At 36.2% G+C, this 20,630-nt stretch overlaps 1 protein-coding gene across 10 annotated transcripts in view; it reads left to right on the top strand.

Moving 5' to 3' along the window:
- The window catches only part of FTO (FTO, alpha-ketoglutarate dependent dioxygenase), a 232,702-nt gene that overhangs the window by 41,220 nt on the left and 170,852 nt on the right, over positions 1 to 20,630 (top strand). For 8 of the 10 annotated variants that reach the window (XR_002442136.1, XR_002442138.1, XM_021408378.1 and 5 more), the window contains exons 3-5: positions 4,715 to 5,375; positions 10,851 to 10,994; positions 18,988 to 19,067. Coding sequence is in view for 8 of the 10 variants with exons in the window: in XM_021408378.1 (XP_021264053.1) it covers positions 4,715 to 5,375; positions 10,851 to 10,994; positions 18,988 to 19,067 (885 nt within the window). In the remaining 2 variants the exon portion in view is untranslated. Of the gene's footprint in view, positions 1 to 231; positions 342 to 4,714; positions 5,376 to 10,850; positions 10,995 to 18,987; positions 19,068 to 20,630 lie in introns of all 10 variants that reach the window. The other 2 variants (XM_021408382.1, XM_021408379.1) reach the window with 2 other exon arrangements.

The raw sequence follows: 20,630 nt of genomic DNA, 5'->3' as shown, positions 1-20,630 counted from the left end.
TAGTTTGTGTAGTGCTTGTGTATACTAGGGTCTTCTAAGTAAATGTGATAAACAGCAAGACTTTTAAATTCTGTCTGTGATTACGAAATGTCACTTTCATCACACCTACAGATATTACAAGTTCTGTGATGGTAGAAGAGCGGGTAAGAAGGGTAAGAGCTTGAAGTCAACAAATAGGCAGAACAGAATATCACATGTGATAAAGTTTAGTTTTGTGGTCTGTCTTTCCAGGAGAGACCCGCCTTGCTTCTCTAAGGATCTGCCCCTTATAAAGCAGCGTGCTTTGAATGTGTTGGAATAGTGAGTTGGATTGTAATTCAAAAGCTGCTCTCTACTGACAGGTAGGGAAATGTGAATATGAACAGAACTAAGCAGTTCCATCGCAAGCCAAGCTTCACTGACATCCTCATTCAATAGGTTTCATGGCTGATGAAGGATTTCAGAAATGGCCCCCAAACTATTGGCTAAAGCAATGTAATATTTAAGGATACTTAGAAGCAAGTAAGTCTGTACTCAAAAAAAAAAAAAAAAAAGGCAATTTATGAATATGTGAAATGCAGACTTCGTTCATGGTGTATCATTCTGTTTATCAAGGGACCTTGTTGCTGATTTCCTGCTCTGTTGTCTCTTGAGTTTACCCTGTAGGGCGACTCTGATATTGAGTATCACCACTGGAAGTCAGAGCATGGGTGCACTTGAAAAAGTGCGTGTGACATTCAGATGGAGAATCAAGCATCACTTGTGCCTTTTTTCTGCCCTGTGGTTGCCAGTCACACAACCACTTCTTTTTTTTTCTCCCAGTGAGCAGTGAATTGACCTTTAATACTTGCTGTCAGAGTTACAACACGTAGTACATGATTCCTCCCCCTTCCCCATCCCCAAAAAACAACGAGGTGTCCGGTGTGAACCTAGCGTTCACCCTGTGCTCTGATCCCTTAATGCCTTCCTTATGTTAGACATAGCACAACGACTGGTTGGAGATTTAAAGAAGACCAAACTGTTTTCTTGTCATGTATCGGAAACGTGTTTCCATTTCCTGACTACTACTGAGATAGCAGTATAGTGTTTCTTTAAGGTAGAATCTTCAGTACAACATGTGAAATTTAATAATAAAGTAGTTCTTAAGCAAGCGATCTTAAAACATAATCCAAAGGTAACATACCTCTGACTTGATCAACAGAAGGATGTGGGAGCTGTTACCTCTGCAGTTTGGGAGGGGAATACAATATTGTTACTTTGGTTAAAAAAAAAAAAAAAACAATAATAATAATAATAACAATAATAATATAAAAATAAAAATGGTTTGCTTCCTTTTTAGTACATGCTTTCAGGCATTTAATTGCTTTACATCATATTGTTATTTCCCTGCTTCTCTAATAGTTTGGAATTGTATATGTGTTATTCATACCAGCAATGCAGTGTGTTTAGTGATACAATAAAATATAGTAAAAATGACTTCTTCTATTATGTGCCATAATAGTCTATATAATGTGGTCATTGGTTAATCTGAAGTATATCCTATATACAGAATTAATAACGAAACGATGGATGCAGTAATAATTTTATATGTCACAGCAAGCAATATTGTTATGAACTATGATTATGAAATATCTGTAATTCCTATCAACCTATACCCACACATCTGACTGTAGCCTGTCACTCTAAATACATGAAACTTGCAGTTGCTACCTCCAGTAGTTAGACATTAAGGATATTTTTTTCATTGTCGTGTTCAAAGGCTACAAACAAAAGGCACTGATTGAAATAAATTGAATGGTTCATGACCTCTAAAGGAATCGTTCCAGGCTTTTGGCAACTGTTTCTCCAGTTTATGTTCAGTTCTTTTAATGAAAGTTGGGATCCAGTGTTCTGTGCTGCAGATTGTAGAAGGACCTTCAAATAAATATTTGGAAGTATTTTCAATCTTTGGTTTTTAGAGTTAAGCATGTAAATACTGTTGTCAGAAATTATTGTTATATCAAATTAACTTTCCCCCCTCTTTCTAGGAAACTACATTTTGGAAACCGTAGAAATGTGTGAAGAAAGGGAGTTAGCTTCTCTCTAAGAACTGACACGCAATGGTGTCAAGTTCTACAGATGGGCTGGGCTTATTATATTTAATCATTATTGCTAAAATAGGCCTCCTTTTCTATTCAACTTTTTAGTAGAATCATAATCATATAAAATCTTATCTTAAATGTTGCAAGTTAGCAACAAGTTTTGATGCTGACGTCTGTTTGTATGCAATAGAAAATGTGCATACTGAGTGACTGGTTTGTACTTTTAAATGCACCTTTTAAGATTTCTTTCCTGAAAGTCAGGTTTAGATCCCGCTTAGAAGAAGGAAGTTCTAGTGAAGTGGTTTTGAGCTGTGCTAGGAACCCACAGGTGTGTTGTAGGCCAATATGATGCTTCTCTGGTTGTGGTTTTGTTTTGTTTAAAACCACTTTGAACATAAGCTATTACAATAGAAAAATGTTTTGATCAGTTTTATGCATCTGTTTGCGCTTGCCCTGTTCCCAATGCCTTCACGTTTCCCCTTTCTTTATTTCTTTTCCCATAGCACCATCAGTGTCTACCTTTTCCCATAGTAGTGACTAACTTTGTGAGAAGAGGAAATGAGCTTAATGAGTGCTTCTGAGCTTCCAAAGTGTTAAATGACACCTGATAGAGTCACATTGCAGCTTTTACCTTACTAAGGGCATTAGTTTGCATCTGTTTCTATTATCTATTAATTTTAATGGAAAAAACAGTTAACACTGTCTATTTAAGAACTTATTCTCTAGTGTATGTCTGTTTTGCAAAACAATCTCAATGGTAGTTAAAGATGAATTACAGGCAGCCAATAAAAGTTGTAGTTATGTAATTCTTCTTTAGAAAGTGATTTTAATGAAATAAAATTCCTTCCTGGAGTGGGAAGCAGTGTTTTACATACAAAACAAGATGCTGCTGATTAGCAGTGTCATGCTTTGCTGGGAGTTGCAACATACAAAACCTGCTGAATTCTGATCTCCAGCTGATACCAGAGCTGGCATGGTCAGATGGGGACGTGAGAATAAAGGACGCTGCTGGTGGGGGGATGAGAGTAAAGTAAGTTTGGAAATTGTTATAATCAAAAAAGAGGAGCTAGCTGGCATCTTGATGAATGTGAGAATAGAACGGTTGTCAAGAATAGAATAGGCTGTCAAGGAAGACTTTGAAGAGGTGCAGCATAGCAGAATGTTGGCTTTTTTGACACATTATATTTCAATTTCTAGTATTTTTACTACATAAATTATTCTGGTATAAAGCTACTTGTTTATGATGTAGCCACCTAGCTTTCTGTACATCAGAATGGTCCCTGTAACCACCACAAAAAGGCAGTTGCTTTTACGGCTCATTATTCCATTATTTGTATACTTCAAGGTAGCATTACCTACAGATTCTCTAATGGAACTTAGTGTCCTATTGACTTCTGGCCAAATTTTCAGATTTCTTATTTATAGGATAGGGTTTGTCTACCCAGTTGTTCCTGAATTTTGTGTTCTTTGACAAGGTTATTTGAAAAGCAAGAGATACATTTTGGAAACTAGTACCCATTCTTTTAATCTATTTAACATGTATGATGAATTGTGAATACTTTTTCTTAGCTAAAACATGGTAAGTGTGTAATTACAAGTCCTATCAAGGTAGTTTGACAGTCCAAGTTATTTGATGTTTTTTAATTGTGTTGATTTTAGTTTTTTAAATCAGCCTTTTGTCTGCTTTTCCATTATTTCACCCACTGATGCCAAGTCAACAGACCTGCAAATACATTCAACATCTTGATTACCTTTTAAAATACTAATGCAATATTAAGCAATTTTACTCTTTTGAAATTTTCCTAGGTTGGTGAATTAGAGAAAATCAGAGTTAACCTTTAGTGTCACCAGGTCTTTAAATTTTTTTCAATCCAAACTATTTACAGCTTTTGATTAAACGCTTTAACTTTCCAGCTATTAGTGTTCCAAGTGATTTGACACTTAAACACTTCCTCTGGTGATAGTCTGGGTATAGGCTACTGTGTGCAGTATGTTGGAGTATGAAAATTGAGCACTGTGTTCACTACAAGAAAGACATTGAGGCCCTGGAGCATGTCCAGAGAAGGGCAACAAAGCTGGTGGAGGGTCTGGAGCACAAGTCTTATGAGGAGCAGCTGAGGGAACTGGGATTGTTTAGTCTGGAGAAGAGGAGGCTCAGGGGAGACCTTATAGCACTCTACAATCACCTGAAGGAAGGTTGCAGTGAGGTGGGGATCAGCTTCTTCTCCTGTGCAGCTAGTGATAGAACTAGAGGAAATGGCCTCAAGTTGCACCAGGGGAGGTTCAGATTGGATTTCTTCTTCGAAAGAGTGGTCAGGCACTGGAACAGGCTGCCCACGGAGGTGGTTGAGTAACCATCCCATAGTTGTTAAAGAAACATTTAGATGTGTTGTTCTAAGGGACATGGTTTAGTGGGGAAATATTGGTGGTAGGTGGATGGTTGGACTGGATGATCTTGGAGGTCTTTTCCAACCTTGGCGATTCTATGATAAAGTAACAAGTACTGGCATCTGGGATCTATTTCTTTACCACATTCTAGACTCATACTTGGTAATTTGTCAGTTTATCCGCACCCATTCTTGAATATGCGAAGTACTTGTTAAAAAAAAAAAAGTGTAATTTTTTGTTGTTTTTTTCTTGTTTTTCTCGTTTAGCAGAAGACGAAGTATTCCAAGCTAATTTTCAGGAAGTCGGATACAGTACCTGAAGAGCTCCATCAGATGGTACAAGAGGGCTTTTTGACCTTGCAGAAACATGATTGTTTTTTTCAAGATCTTGTAAGGATCAAAGGAAAAGATTTTTTTACCCCAGTGTCTCGTATATTAATTGGAAACCCAGGATGCACTTACAAATACTTGAACACAAGATTATTTACGGTTCCTTGGCCTACTGAGGGTTGTGAAATAAAATATTGCAGTCCTCAAATACATGATGCTTGTAAAGCATTAATCAAACTTAATGACTACTTGCATATTGAAGCAGTCAAGTCATTACAAGGACGAAATCTGTTAGAGACCAAAGATATCAAAGACGCTACTGTAATAGATAGGGAGCAAAATTTTGCTACTTCACTTATAGAAAAAGGGTCTTTTTCAGAAGATCAAAGCAGTTCTTACATATCAGCAGATGACTACGCAAGTCTAAATAACAGAACATCTTATAACTTGACTTTATTAAATTATATGGATCCGCTACAAATGCCGTACTTGAAACAAGAGCCTTATTTTGGAATGGGGAACATGGCAGTGAGTTGGCACCATGATGAGAATCTGGTTGAGAGGTCGACGGTTGCTGTGTACAGTTACAGCTGTGAAGGTGAGTGCTTCCCAGCTTTGCAAACATAACACTAGAATGTAGACGCTTGATTTGAATTTGTAAATGTTACTTTGGGTATCATTTTCAATTGATTTCTAGTACATCCAAAAATGCTTTGTTTCCTTCAGAAAATGAGAAGAATTCACATTGATAGGCTTTGGCTAAAGACCATTATGTAATAATAATAGCTTATATTTTTGTGTGTTTTCCATTGTTAATATTCAGCTGAGATCACCATGTCTCCATTTTCCTGGACATAAAACATCGGTCCACCTAGCAAACTCAGTAAAAAAAGATTTCCTAACCAGTAGATGTCAGATTCTACCCATCACATCCAAGTAACATAATTAGTCTACTTGATTTTCTAAGCCTAAATAAACTGTCTTGTAATAAACCACTGTGACACTTGAGACAATGAAGATCTGTGGCATCCCCTTGTGTGAGGAAGCTGGGGCTTGCAGAGCTTTACAGCTGGTACAGATTTCTTCTGCCATAGAGGCAGAATACCCAAACCCTTCAGAGTTTGAACAGCAGGAGCCCTGGGAGCTGACTGTTCTTATGGCATCAAGGTAGCTCTTTGACTGTTTAGAGATGCACAACTCAGTTTGTGTGGTTTTCTTTTTACTTCACTTTGCATTTTGGTGTCATTTATTATGTGCTTATTTCATTAAGTGTTATTAAAGCATTTAATACTATAGATGAAATAACTTGCTTGTTCATTTGTTCACTTTTTAATGCCATAGTGAAAGTGTAATGTTGGAAACTTTGTTCAGTATTATTTAAAGTAGAAAGTGTTTTTAATATGCCAGTGAAGAAATCTGAGAGACAACACACAGATGATGGAACAAGCTGATATTCCAATCAGCATCACCATTTCTTTTCTTATTTCAAGTGTCAAACTATCATAGCAATTTCAACTGAAGTACATTTAGAGCAGCAAAGTAAGATAGATGTTTTTCTGAATGCTCATCTGAATAGTAATTTCAAATTTTGATCCATTTAGGATTTATAATAATACATTAATTTACACATAACACATTTACGTATATCATGGGAACAATGACGTTAAAAACTTGTTCCGGATTTTAATATTTTAAGCTAATGACCAATTCTTGTTTCCAGCTCTACTTATGAAAGTGAATTGCAACCCAAATTCTGGTAGAATAAGAGCATTTTCAAAAACTGAGTTTTATCCATGGATATTTTCTAGTGAATATCTTTCCCTCAGGTCCTCATAAGTTTTGTAGAGAGTTTTATTGCTCAACAGAGCATTAGCTGGTGCTAAAAATGTCCTTTGAAGTAGAAGATGTTTCAGATACAAACTTAAAGGAGATGGGAAGTAACCAAGTCACTGCAAATATTCATCTTTTTCTTACCTAAATTTCCCACAAACTAAGTTTGAGGTTGGAGATGTAATTTATTTTGTAGTATCTTGTTTGGTTCCTTGGTGTAAGAAATAAAATAAATAAAACAGCTCTGTTAGCTGGCAATGTTGAAAAGCTTAGCAGACCTGAAGTTAGTTGCATTGATGACTGATCCAGAAGGAACTTTCATGCTTGTTCCTATCACTGAACCTAATGACTATTTCATTGCTGCAGGAATTGGGAATAAAAATAATTCATATTTACTACTGATGTCACTCTCTCAGTAGAAAATATAAAGAAAATAAAGAAAATAAGAAATTCTGAACCTGTGGAAGTTGTTTTGAATTGGAATAAATCTATATTTGTAGTTGACAAATAATAGTTATGCATTGCTTAATGGATTAATTTATGGAGTAGTGTTTTGTACAGGATGAGAACAACGATATTAAGTGGCTTCTAATGTCAATAGTGTAGTAGACGTATTGCTTGTTGAAAGAATAGAAATGGTGCATAGAGAAGTAAATATTACTTTGATATATTCAGACGCAGCATTCTAGATGAAAATTGATAAGAGCAATGTCAGCAAATATTCCAATTTTTGTTTTTTGTGAATGTCAGTTGCAAGTGAAAGCTAATATGTTACTAGTGTCTAACTAACCTCTTATGTTATGGCTTTTCAGCTGTAAGGCAGATGAAATATCTCTGGGTAGAAACTCATTCTTTCCTGCCACCTACTGAGAAGCAGAGTATGGTCAGCTTTTTTTATTTACCTTGTACATGCATGTAAAAATTGCTGTGGAAGACTGTAATAATTCCAATGTATATTTCATTAAACCTTGAAAACATGCCCAAATACTTCTAAATTCTGGGAAAAAATTTATCTGTAAAGGATTATTATTTTTTTCTGTATTTATTTAATAATGGTCAGTTGGATTTAATGACAAAACTGCATGTTTACACTCCTTGTTTTTAGTAATGTATTGGCAGCAATTCCATCCTCTCAGAAATAATGCTTGATTTAAAGTTACATTTAGGATATGAGCTGGCTTGAATAGAGAACGTCTAGATTTCAGCATGCCAAGAACCTCCTGAAGATTTTGGTACAAATAGCAAAGAAACCTTTCAAGGCTACTTTACTTTCTTTTGCTGATGAACCATAACCGAACAAGATCCAGGAAAACAAACTTCTTGTTGTTCTGGACCTAACCATGACCCAAAACTGTCAAGATCAGGTCTTAGAACTGCAACATCTCTGAAATTAGAGCTGTCTACTGAAAGCATAGTATTGTGGCCAATTTTATTCAGCTACATTCTCTTTCATGGTTCTATCCTTAGTGACAGGTTTGATGAGCTATTATCATGTGGTGGCAAGCTTGTTACCCAGTTGCACTATTCCTTTTGGGATACAAACATGAAGGTTTCTCGGAGGCCAAATTCTATAACTCTTTACTGAAAAGAGTTTAAATCCACAGATAGTTTTATAGTATTTCCTTTAAATGCTGCTGTGTTGGACCATTTCTGTACCGTTTACTCCAGAATAAATAGATGTTCTTAATGTGCTATGTATGTGTAAGGCCCACATGATTTACTCTCAAGTACCTAAGGTTTAGATGCATTCAAATGTTTTCACTTCAGTATGAACTGTTAACTTATATACAGCATTCAGTCATGCTTGAGGGATGACATGGAGAATTTTATAAAAATTTCATGTTATGTAAAAGTTTGTCAGTGCTACCTGGAGATATACTACAAGTATTAAGGTGTGGGGGGTTTTTTATCCCCTCTCACTTCTGGAATAGTTTGCATTTGAAAGCTAGTAGCAGCTTGCTTCCATTTGTTACCAAAATAACATGGTAGGAGCAATCAGTTTCAATTGCTGCTGATAATTATAAGGTGCAATAATTGAGAATACAGAGAAAAGGAGCCTGTGAGCTACATTTGAACTCTGTACTTAAGCAATAAAAAATTTATCAAACTGCAAAAAATAAGTCATTTTAACGAGCACATTCCAAAGGTGCTGGATTTATGAGGAGACCCCAGGAAACTTTCATTGAAATTGCTGTCTCTGATTGTAGTTCTATATTTTATTGGTGCCATATTGTGAACAGTGCCGCTGCCAAAGTGAATGGGAAAGCAGCATAACAGAGAGAGTTAACCCAGAAAGGTTACTTCTTTTTATAATATCTATGATGTATTGCATTAAAAATGCCTTGAAAGCCATCTTATTTGCAGTTTTCAGAAAGCATTTTTTTTAAATTAAGTTACGATTTATCAGAATGGGTCAGAAAATATGAAAGCCCCTCGAAGACTTTAGTATTGATTTTTCTGAGTATTTGCTCACTCTTGTTTTCTCATTTGTGTGTTCCTTGATAGAAAGGCCTAGAGCTGCTCCTGAGCCAGAGCTTCAGCCAGGGGAGAGCAGCAGCAATGAAGAGGGGATAAGGGGAATGAGTTTACAGTAGGAGTTTCAGCTAAGGACTGCAGATTGGCTTTTTGAGATGTTTTGGCTCTCTGCTTCCTGCTTGTAGGCGATACTTAATTGACACAGGAAGACAATTTATTAATTATTAAAGGTTATCTCCGGCTAAACAAACATTGCAGTAACCATGTGAGATGAATGACTTGAATATTTTGGAATTGAGTGTTCAAGGTCACTTTTTAGCTGCGCATTATAGTAAGATTATAAATCTGTTTCTGTATTTTTGTTCTCGAATTAAGTGAATATTTAAGTTATAAAAAATATTATACAAAATCACATTTGCAATGGGCAGTGAAAGAGACACACAAACTGTTGCTAACTAACAAGCAATAATTATGCATCCTACATTGTTGATGATTTCTAACAGTTGACTGCCATTCTGTGCCAGCTGCTTATTAAAACTTCATCCTCCCTCTGTCAAAATGCTCTGTTACATTAGCCATAAAACTGTTACACCATAGCTCCCAAATACCTTGTTATAAATGCTGGCTGTATCTTTCAATTTATACTGCAGTGAAGTAAGCTTATGAAAATAGTTCTGAGGGATTAAGCTCTAAATACTATTTTTATGCAGTGGATTATTTTTTCCCCAAGCTCCACATGCTTGCGTTACTTAATGACAAGAAAAGTGTTGTAACAAATGCATTGAAGCTTCATTGGCTCTTCCATGTTATCTAGCATGTTTGACTAATTTTGAGAAAAGGATGATAGATAAGATTCCCAGATTATCTCCTGAACCTTGTTGGTCTAGATAAGGTTTTGTGCATGTAGTAGAAGTGCGAAGTCATGGCTTGAAGCAGCAATGGAGCACCTGGTGGGAAGGCAGGGCTAACCCAGGGAAGCTCAGGTGCGTGCAATGTACCTGAGTGACCAGGAAGGGTGGAGCCAGGATCCATCCCTCCCCAGACCTCATTTAAGGGTTGGCAGTAGATGCAAGGGGATCTTACTGGAGATTCCTGCCTTCCTGGGGCCTTCTGAAGGTAAGCAGATTCTTTCCTTTGTTTCTGTGTCCCTGGCTGCTGCGTTTGACCAAGTCCTCACTTGCTGCAGCCTGGGATTTTGCTACTCTGCTGTCATTGCTGCAATTTCCATCATGTTACAGCATTACACATGCCCATTATTTCACCTTACATTGCCTCAGTTTATGTTTTTATGAAATTGCAAATACATAAACAAACCTACAATTTGACTTGAAATAATTCATTTCTAGAAGTTATCTGTTCTTACATCAGTGATCCAACTCTTTCATTTCATTCTTTGCTTATAGTTCCAGTAATAAATAAGAAAAGCTGGTATCTATAGAATTCATTATGTGTATTGACAATGTCAGAAAAACTTGAGTCCGTTACAGACTTTATGTGCCTTTCCTTTGTAGTTAATGGGAAGTTTTCATCTTAGTAAAGTTAGTTGCAAGAAATTCTTAATCTCCTATGGTATTTTTGAACCTGTTATGTACTTTTCTCCTTGTGGAAGTACACCACATGGAGATTGTGGAAAGTTTAAGCCTGTTATGATTGTACCAATGTGGGTTATCGTTAAGTGTGTATTGTTAGACCAGATATTATATTTTATGATGGTCATCTTGTCGTTTTATCTTTACGATGTTTTTTTTCCCCTCCTCTCTTTTTAAAGGTTCATCAGCTGAAGAAACTAATGATTGGAACCTGAAGGGAAGAGACCCAGCTGTTTGGCACGTAGGCTTGAAGGTAGCATGGGACATAGAGACACCTGGATTAGCAATACCACTTCACCAAGGCGACATCTACTTGATGCTTGGTAATTTTCAAGGGCTAGGAATTTGAATGGTCTGTTGAAGACACAGAAGTTCATACCTTGCTTTAAATGAAATTTTCACACCTTTCTTTCGGTTAGTAGTCTCCTAATTTCACAAGACAGAAGATCTGTCTTGAATACATGGCAAATTCCGCCTACACTGGCCAATTCCAGTCTATTTTGAGAAACTTTCTCTTACAATGTTTCTTTTGTTTCAGAGAAAAATGAAAACAAAAAATTGAGCTTTTTTTCCCTGTCTGTTGTGTAGTTGGAGTTGATGGTTCTAGTCAGACTGTAAAACATAAGTAGAATTTCCTCAGATCTTATGAGAACTTGAGCAATCTCTGTCCAATTTGTATATTTGTAGGCACCAGTTTTTGTTGTTCTTAATGCAGTTTTACAAAGTAACTAAGAATTTGTCTGCCTTGTTTAACAAAAAAAAAAAATTCCAGTTCTTGAGGTTTGGGTTATGAATTGGCTACATACTACACAAACTATGACTGCAGCAATTTTAGTTTGGTTCCATGATTCCTGAGGTATCCATTGTACTCATCTGTGGATGTTTTATTGGTCACCTGTTTTAGACATGAAGGCATAACATTCCCCTCATTCTGCTGCACTTCTCAATGTGTATATTCAAAGATATCATTTCCCAGTAGTGGGGTTATACTAAAATCATAATGAACAAAGCTGTCATGCTTTAAGAGTGAGTCTCAATGTCTCATGTGCGGAGGATTGGAAAAAAAATACAATTAAACTGAGCTCATTTACTTGAAGCTGAGCTCACATGCTGAGGTTTTCCCGACAAGACAAGGACTGTGGTTAAGTCTTGTTTGCACAAAACTATTATTTTATCTTCTGGCTTATGTTTTTTCTTGTATTTTTGTTTGAAAAAATTGAATCATAAATCACACAATCAAAAATATCAACCAACTCTGATGTTGCTGTGTTTGCCTGCAAAGCCACATCACTAAACAGGCACCTTTGTAGAGGGAGAATACTTTCTGTTCCCTGTTCGTGTCTTGGGAGGTAAGCACGATGGAACTTCCCTAGGATGACATTTCACATTGCCAACTTATTGGGCTGAACAGTTTTTTTTTGTTTTACCTTCTGGCCTCCCAGTAACTATGAACAAAGTGTAGTTAACATATGCAATATCTTTGCTGGCAACTTAAATAGTACCAGTTTTTTTAGTTACTTCATCAAATCATGTGCACTATTGTCAGTGAAGTACCTGTGTAAAAGAACTGGGCTGCCTGTGCTCATAAGTGTGTTCATACATGAACAGAAAAGTGTTAAGATGTAAGGTCCTTTGATACAGTGGTGTAGATGTGCAGATGTGCCTCCCTTTTTTGTATTTGGGAGGATATGGGGCAATAGCATGGAAGAAGACAGACATTTCTTATATGAAAGTGAAGTTTAGATGGCAGCTAAACAAACATTGTTAGTAGGGCAGTAATTAATCTGTTTGTGCAGTACTAGTTTGAGCATTAAGTTAACCTTTCATCTCATCCTTACTGACTGGAAAGTTTGTGCTTAATCAGCTTTGCTGGGCAGCAGATTGAGAAAGAAAGTAATAAAGCAAGGGGTCTGACCACTATTTTTATTGTGCTGTGTTGTAAATTAGAGTTGCCTAAGTTACCAGGTCATAAGGATATTTCTCATTCCCTGGTGGAATTTATATACTGTAACTAAAGTATTGGGAATGCTATATGAAGGTTGGCTCAGAAAGTTTGTTTATTTAACAGAAAACATGATTGTCATGTTTAGATGGAAACAAAGGATCTGTTAAACATTCTATAGAAGATAATGTGTAAATCAGGTTTTTATTAATGCTTCATGGAGAACTTCAGTTAGCTCTGTAGGCCGGGTGTTAGATAATCTCTTCTACCCTTGTATTTTTTCTCAGTTACTTTAATAATGCATGTAAATATATTTTAGTTTTTCTAAATGGCAGCAGTCTGCTAGTATTCTCAAACTGGCCCTTCTATTAAGTTTCGGTGTACATCAGAACTGCCTTTATCATGTTCTGTTGCTTGAAGTGAGAGACAATATCAGTGGATATATACAGTTTTAATATATATTCTTTTTTATCATGCAGGTTTTGTAAACTGACTTTTCAGGGGAGATATCTTGAGGATATGTCTAAAGGATAAAATACAAATTTTTTTTTCTAAGAGGTAGCTTGACAATAGAGAACGCAAGTCTAACTTAACTTTGTTCTTTTAAACATCGTGCATTCCAGAGGGTCATTCCAGGAAGCATAATCATCTTGCTGGCATTTTATTAAAAGCAGTGGAAGCAGTATGCAAAGTATGTAGAAAATGTAATAGTAGGACAAGCGTTGCACCTCAGGGTATCAGCTGGTAGTAGCTGTTGATATGGAAGAGACTGACTGGTAGGACTGTGCTTTCTCTTATGAGTTTTGGCTCATCCAACTGGAGCGACTAACGCGCGAGCATTGCAGGTCTGTTATTTCAATTCCTGAAATGGTATAGTGCTTCTTTATGTAAGCATTGTAAAATACTGAAATGTCAAATTCAATATGCTGCTTATAATTGAAGTCAGGTTCTCATAATTCCAGTACCTGTAAAGCCTCAACTGTTTCCTAATTTTGTGTGTTAATATAGTGTATGAAAACACTGTAACTTGATGTTTCTTTGAGAAGTGCGCAAATACGGAAATCTGTGAATCCTAATCTGTGGGTATATCATCATACTAAAAAGGATATTTAAATTTGTTTTTGGCATTTCCAATAGACATTTAGAACTTCAGTTTGTTCCCTTCTTCATTGGCTCTATAAAATATTTTTTGTTTTTCTGGGTGGAATTGAAATAAAATGCAATCTTAAAAATTTACACCTTCATTCTCAGCACTCCTCTTTAGATGAAATAATAAGCCATAATACATGTTGGTACTAACCATGAAGTGATCAAATCCATCCATTTGAAGATATTACAATAGTATTAATGTATTTTACTTAAACACAATGAAACAAAATCCATAATTATTCAGTAAGACAGACTTTTTTTGAGGCTTGCCTTTCCTGATACAAAGAAAAAAGATTTGCTGAAGGACTGCAAGTCTGCTGCCTAGAAACCTCAAATTTGAACTTTATATCACTCACAAAACGGAAACACTTTAGCCCAATTTAGAATAATATATTGGTCTGCAGAGGAAGTGCATACTGAACCCTGCTGTCTCAAGTACACAGTCAAGGGGTGTCTAATATGAAACGTGTTGGGTGCATGCAATAAATCCAAAACGTGTGGAGGTGAGCAAAGGGCCCCATCTGCTCTGCCCTAGAGCATGCTTAACTAGGGTTGTCATGGTCTTAGTATTAAATTGGAATCTTTCCCCTAATCTTTGAGTTAGACACAACCAGATTGGCAAGCAGATTTACAATTTTCACTAATTTTCCTACCATGACTTCAAAACATACTTAACAAAAATACACTCTGGAGTTTTTCAAAGGGAGAAGATTTACTTTTCTGCAGCTGTTTCCCATAGATCAAGCTCTTGCTTGAAGGTTAGGGTTTTAAAACAGCATGAAGATGAATTTGGAATCTTATACCCCTCCCCGCCCTCTAGCAGATTATAGTTGAAGAAGCATCAAAAAATTGTTTTCCTAACCATCGAGAAGTTGGGTGTATGCATTGCAGAGGTTGGCTTGTGGTTAGAGATAAGTATTAAATGGAAACACTTCCACATGCATATAGAGGCTCATTAAACTATTTCTAGGTATTTAATCTGCTTCTGTTTCCAGAAACCAACTTGAACCCTTTTTGCTCTCTAGCATCTTGAATGTGTTGGAGTTTTTTAACCCCATGTTTTTTTCTTGACTCCACATTTAATCCAAATGCCGTATTCCTTGATTGTTAAGGCTTCGAACCCCAGAAACTTGCTTGTCGTTACTGAACTTTGATCACAAAGTTTGGCAAATTCCAGACATCTTTATTTAGTTCAGCCTCTTAATTCATTTGGTATTTTGTTTGTGCACATTTTCTTGTTTAAGAACTAAAAATATTTCTTAATTAGGGCCAGATCATACTTCTAGCTTTCTGATATGAAAGCGCCTCAAGATGCACTCCGTTGACCTGTAATTTCTTGGGGAAGGAGACATAGCCTTCCTGATACTTTCTGCTGACATACAGTAAAATTAGCTTGACTTGGTTTTCTGTTGTTGAAGCATTACTAGGAGATGGGTGAAAGAGGAACTTGTTTCTATCACCTCTTGTCAATCTCTAACCAGCACCTTATGTCCAAGAGTACCACCCGATTTGTAAGGATGAGTAGTCCTGAGTCTATTAAAACCATTTAATTAATTAGTGTTCCTGAAGTCAGATTAGTTTTGTAAAATAGCATATGCATAACTTTTTCTTCCTTGCAGTTACTGCTATCTTTGGTTTTTAGTATGGATTTGTAAGCCATCAGCCAACCTGCAGTGATGTTGTGTGTGTAGTTGTATAGAAAATGAATTGAAAAGAATTGTAAATAATGGAAAAATGATGTGTTGTGCTTTTGGAAATTGCGCTGTAGTGTCGTAAAAGCAAACAAAAGAATGCCCCCAACAGATAAATTCATCTATGTAATGTAGTTAGAAAAATGAATAGCGTGTGTTCATTTCACCTGTATTTGTAGGTATTTGGGATGAGTGGAATATCCAGGATTTTGCCTGTGCTTTACCTCCACTATACGTTTGACCTGCTTTGTGAAATTAGAAGAGAAATGTCCAAATGAAAAGTTTGGGAAGAGTACTTGAAGGAAATTAGTAAAGACAATATTAACTGCTGTTGCTAATCTTGAAAGCATTTTATGAACTGTGACTTGTGCCTTCCTGAGATGTTCTTCAACTAGAGGTAGCTGCAGTTTTAGCCTTTATTCCATACTCCTCTCAGTGAGGATCAGCTTCAAATTGATGTTGTATTTGTTATGTCTTAATGCAGTGATGTACAGTATGCAGTCACTGGTTTTTTTGAGTGCTTTGGCTCATCGTTGTGCTGATACTCAGCCAGTTAAATAGTGGAATTTAAATACTCATACATATATCTGTGTACGTGTATCCATACAAATATGCATCTATACATCATGCATATACCTTTTAGTTTGCTCTTTTGAAAGAGGCTGTACAGGCACAGGGATAATATGAGACTATGTTTGTATTGCTTTATTTGAAGTAAGTTTGAACTCCTGCACTTGTCTGTGCAAACTTTAGAAAGTCTCTTTCCCTCTTTCCCTTTTTTTTTTCTGTGCCGGTTACCAACTTCACAGATATCTTGCATGGATCAATTTATTAAAGCACCAAGTACCTTAGATGTTTTTTTGTCTTCAGGTATGAGGAAAAAGGATCTATAAAAAATAAAAATTCCATTTTATGTCTGAAGTATGTTGTTGGTGATGCTCTGAAAAAGAGGTGTATGTATTTGCAAGTAATCAGATCATCTACTAAACGGCCTCATGACTTCCTGGTACTAAATCTGTAAAGTCAAAATCCTTTTGGACCAGACCTCCAAATTATTTAAACAGACCTCAGGTTGATAACTGTGTTTTCCAAAGTAGTTTGGCCACCTGTACGCAGTCATACTTGTGATTAATTTCATTTAATAAATCTTGCCCAGTCTCGTCTCAGCTAGTTGTCCTATAATGGGATCTGACCATAAGGTAGCAGATGATTCATTGGGAAGCGTGGGGCAGAAGATGCTGTAAATAAAAGAACAAAACAATCCATTTACAAGAAATACAGATTTTGCCATATACACTTCTGCAGTAAATAGTGGTTGTTTCTTTGATTCCTAGGCACTCCAGACTTCTGGCATTTGAACATCAAGTATGTGTTACCAAATCGTGTTCCTTTGAACATCACCAAAACTTCTAGAATATTATTAGTAAGAGCAGAAACTGATTTAAAGTTACCATTTGCATAGTAGAGTTCATGTATGTTTTAAGAGTTTTTTGATAGATATTGAAATGAGATCTCCATGCCAGAATCTACTCTAAATTTGTAGTGAGATAAGGACCTAATGTCTTGAGGCAGAGAAGATTCCGTACTAGCTCTTATCTCTCCACAAATATGTGAGAACTGACGACAAATAACATGCCTGCATGCGTTTTTCCAGAGCAGGATGGATGCATATATTTCTAAATTTCTGAGTGATATGTGTTACTGGAGAGGCTGCATCTTGTTTTGTCTAAACCTCACCGGTCAGTGCCTAGTCATGTAGAACTGGCATTATCTCTGTATACATTGTATTTTACCTGAAACTGCAAGGAAGCTATGGTACTTTTGACCAGAGTGTTGAAGGAAGCTCTAAAACCAACATGGAAATCTGAATTTGGTGCTCTGTATCTGAATAAAGCTTTTCTTTCCAGACAGTGGCTAATTGAACAGTGTGCTTTTACTTTTCAATTAATACATTTAAAAAAAGAAAAGCAAATCTTTACAGTAACCTGTTAAGACCTAGAACTTTTTTTCAGATATCCCTTGAGTCACACAGTCTATGAAACGTCAACTATTTTTGTGAAATTGCAGTCCTAGATGAATTATAAACTCTTAAATTAAAATTACAAGCTTTTTTTCTAAATGACGCAAATGATTAGAGATGTAGAGCTCCTTGAAATTGCTTCCAATGAAAGATTTGCCAATAATCTGAATGAAGGTACAAATCCAAGTGTAATAGTTTTAATGCTCTACAAAAGATGTACCAAAATGAATGGGCACTGAATGAGGTGACAGAAGTGTGCAAGTTAGTTTTTTGTCATTATTCTTTGTGAAACTGATTGTGTTATTTAAATGATGTCCAAAAAATAATATTGTTCTGCGGTCTTCGCAAGATTTGGCTCTCTGCAACTTACCGCTCATATTGCCTACATAAGAAACTGGTGTTTCCTCTTTGGGGTTTTGGTGTGATTTTTGGCTTGTTTTGGAGCATTTTTTCAATAATTTCAACTTCATCTGTCCACAAATCTCATGCAAAAAAAAAAAAAGAAAATAGGCCTCCCATCTAAACTTAATGGGAATTGAGTTGCTCATAAAGCTTGTCTGAGTGTTCTTCATATAAACTTCTCATGTGCTGTTTTCTGTTGTATATTTTTTCCCTTTTTTCTCCCTCAAAGTTACTATATTATGTACTGTCTTGGGTGTGAACTTTGTTAATAATTGCTTATAGCACTTACAGCTGGGGTAAACTGAGTCGTCTTGTGATTTCTTATTCTTTAGGCTTGTATCATTTTCAAATTTCAGGCTTGTTAGAAGGTAAAATAAAGTTTTTAGAGGATGTTTTTTTGCTAATAAAAAGAATACGATTAAACCTCACACACTGTAATTTTGAGTCTGGTAACAGTTGTTATGGTCAGAAGAGCCCTTTCAAAACTGGGAATTCAGGGCTGTGGTTTCAGGTATTCAGATATGGATGCATCAAATAGAAATTCTTGTACAAGAAAGCCTCAATGAAATACCAGGGAGATTGGTTTCAGTAGGCTGCACTTTCTGGGGTTCCCAGTTTCTTGGCTCTGAGCTGGAGGGAGAATGTGTTGTTATCTTTTTTTTTTCTGAAACTTACGTCTTTAGTCTTGTTGTCCATCCTTTTTCTTTCCTCTTTTTCCCTTTTTTTCTTTTCCCCCAAGAAATGTCTTATTGTTTAGTGATTTGAGCAAAGAGATCGCAGTTTCCAAGTAATCTTTTGTTTTCTGTGATCCTCCATGTTGAAAGAATGCATTTTGTTTAGCAGAACTTTGCCTACAAGAAGTGGGAAACACGCCTCTTCTAAACTATAGAAAGTGGGAGAAAACAAGTATAGTAGAGTTTTTGTAACACTAGGGAAGTGAATAGCTACGCTCTGCTAAGCACCAGAGCTCTATGAAGATACTACTAGCTGAATTCTTTATTTCTATCTGTAAATGCTTAGTGTAGTGTCTTCTATTCTGGCTACCTATCTGTTAGTTTCATTAAGTATATATATCTTTTCCCTCTACCTAAGTTTTCCTAATCTTTCCCCAGATGATCTCAACATGACACACCAGCACTGTGTTCTGGCTGGCTTTTCGCCTCGATTCAGCTCCACTCACAGAGTGGCAGATGTAAGTATAAAGTATGGTTTGCTACTTGGTCGTTCATCAAACTAATACTCCAATACTGTAAATGTAGCGTCTTGTTGCCTTATCCGGAACTGCGTTGGGTTACGTTTAATCGGGCTGTTTCCTTGAACAACTGCTATATCTCCATCCAACTGTCAACAAATGGTTGTTTCTGTATAAGTAATTTACCTAAACTGACAGTCATTCATGTAAGATATGAATTAGGAATGTGCTACACCACACCTCATGGACAGCTTAAAAAAAAAAAAATGTAAGCAACTATTTTTACCTGAATTTCTTTTAATATGCTCATGTCCCTGTCCTAGCTGAAAGATATTATTTGTGATGAGGTAGAAATGCTCAAAACATACATCAGCAATGTCCACTGGCTAGAATGGCCTTTAGAAGATCAGAAAAACTAAGATGAGTCATGAGCATGCTTTAAGTTGGATCCTTCTGCGCATGCTGGGGTGGAAGAAGCAGAGCAATGATGGAGTGAGCCCCTTCAGCCAGTCATTCTGGGCAGCAAGACTTTGGCTTTACGCTCTGAAGTGTAAGGATGCCTTTGATTACTAGACCTCCCCATTCCTTCTTCCTGTCCAAAGTTTTAGCAGTAGTTTTCTTTGTGTGGTGTTTGAATGGGAATGCATACAGAAATATACCAATAGACTGCATTGTAAAAAGATATTCAAATTGGAAAGATATTTAAAATTACCACTTTATTTTTTGAGCAAATCAAAAGATATTTTGGTTTTGAAGGTGTTGAAGCAAGAGTGATACGTGTATCCATATACATTTTTTTCTTTCTTCCTAGTTTGTGCAATAATGGATAAGAAGCAGTATCACTAAATATGAGCATGTACATAAATAGAAGTTATAATTTAAAAAGCCTTTATTTCTCAAGCTATACTCTGCTCACTTGAACAGGGCTTTGCCATAAAGCAGTAGTGCATTGTGCATTTTAAAAATCAATAGTTCTGAATTTTACCTTTTTAAAGAGTTCTCTGACATAATGCTCCTGTCTCTGTGTAACTTTTGCAAGAAAATGCATAGTTACTTTCAATTTTAAAAGCTTCTCTATTAAATGATTATGCTTTGCTTTTGTAAACTATTGCGGTCTCAACCTGTATAGCATGGAATTTTTTTTCCAAAAGGGATTTATATATTTTCTTCAAATTTTTTGGAAGAAATCCAGTGAAAACAAAAGCAGCAGAATTACAAATCTATTCTGTTCATGTTACCTACACCTTCTAAACAAACAGCAGTCTCAGAGTGACTATGGAATTCTATTTAAGTCTTACTGGGAGCCTGTACGATTGCACACATACAACTGAGGGCAAGTGTGGCCATATTTTTGTCTGCTGTAACTGTAATGTAAATTGAAAATTAGTCCTGTTCTTTCTCCTTTCAGTCTGTGGTTTACTGATTGGTTTTGTTTGGTCAAGTAGTCCTTTGCATAGTTTATGCCAACATCTATATAAACAAACCAGAGGGCATTAAGCTTTTGTTTAAAAGGTCATAAAATAAAGTTGCAGAAATGCATCCCTTCTGCTCCTTCACTTTGAC

This window comes from Numida meleagris, chromosome 10 (assembly GCF_002078875.1).
Source record: "Numida meleagris isolate 19003 breed g44 Domestic line chromosome 10, NumMel1.0, whole genome shotgun sequence".
Taxonomy (NCBI): domain Eukaryota; kingdom Metazoa; phylum Chordata; class Aves; order Galliformes; family Numididae; genus Numida; species Numida meleagris.
The sequence above is the reverse complement of the archived record's forward strand: the minus strand, read 5'-3'. Positions and strand labels throughout refer to the sequence as shown.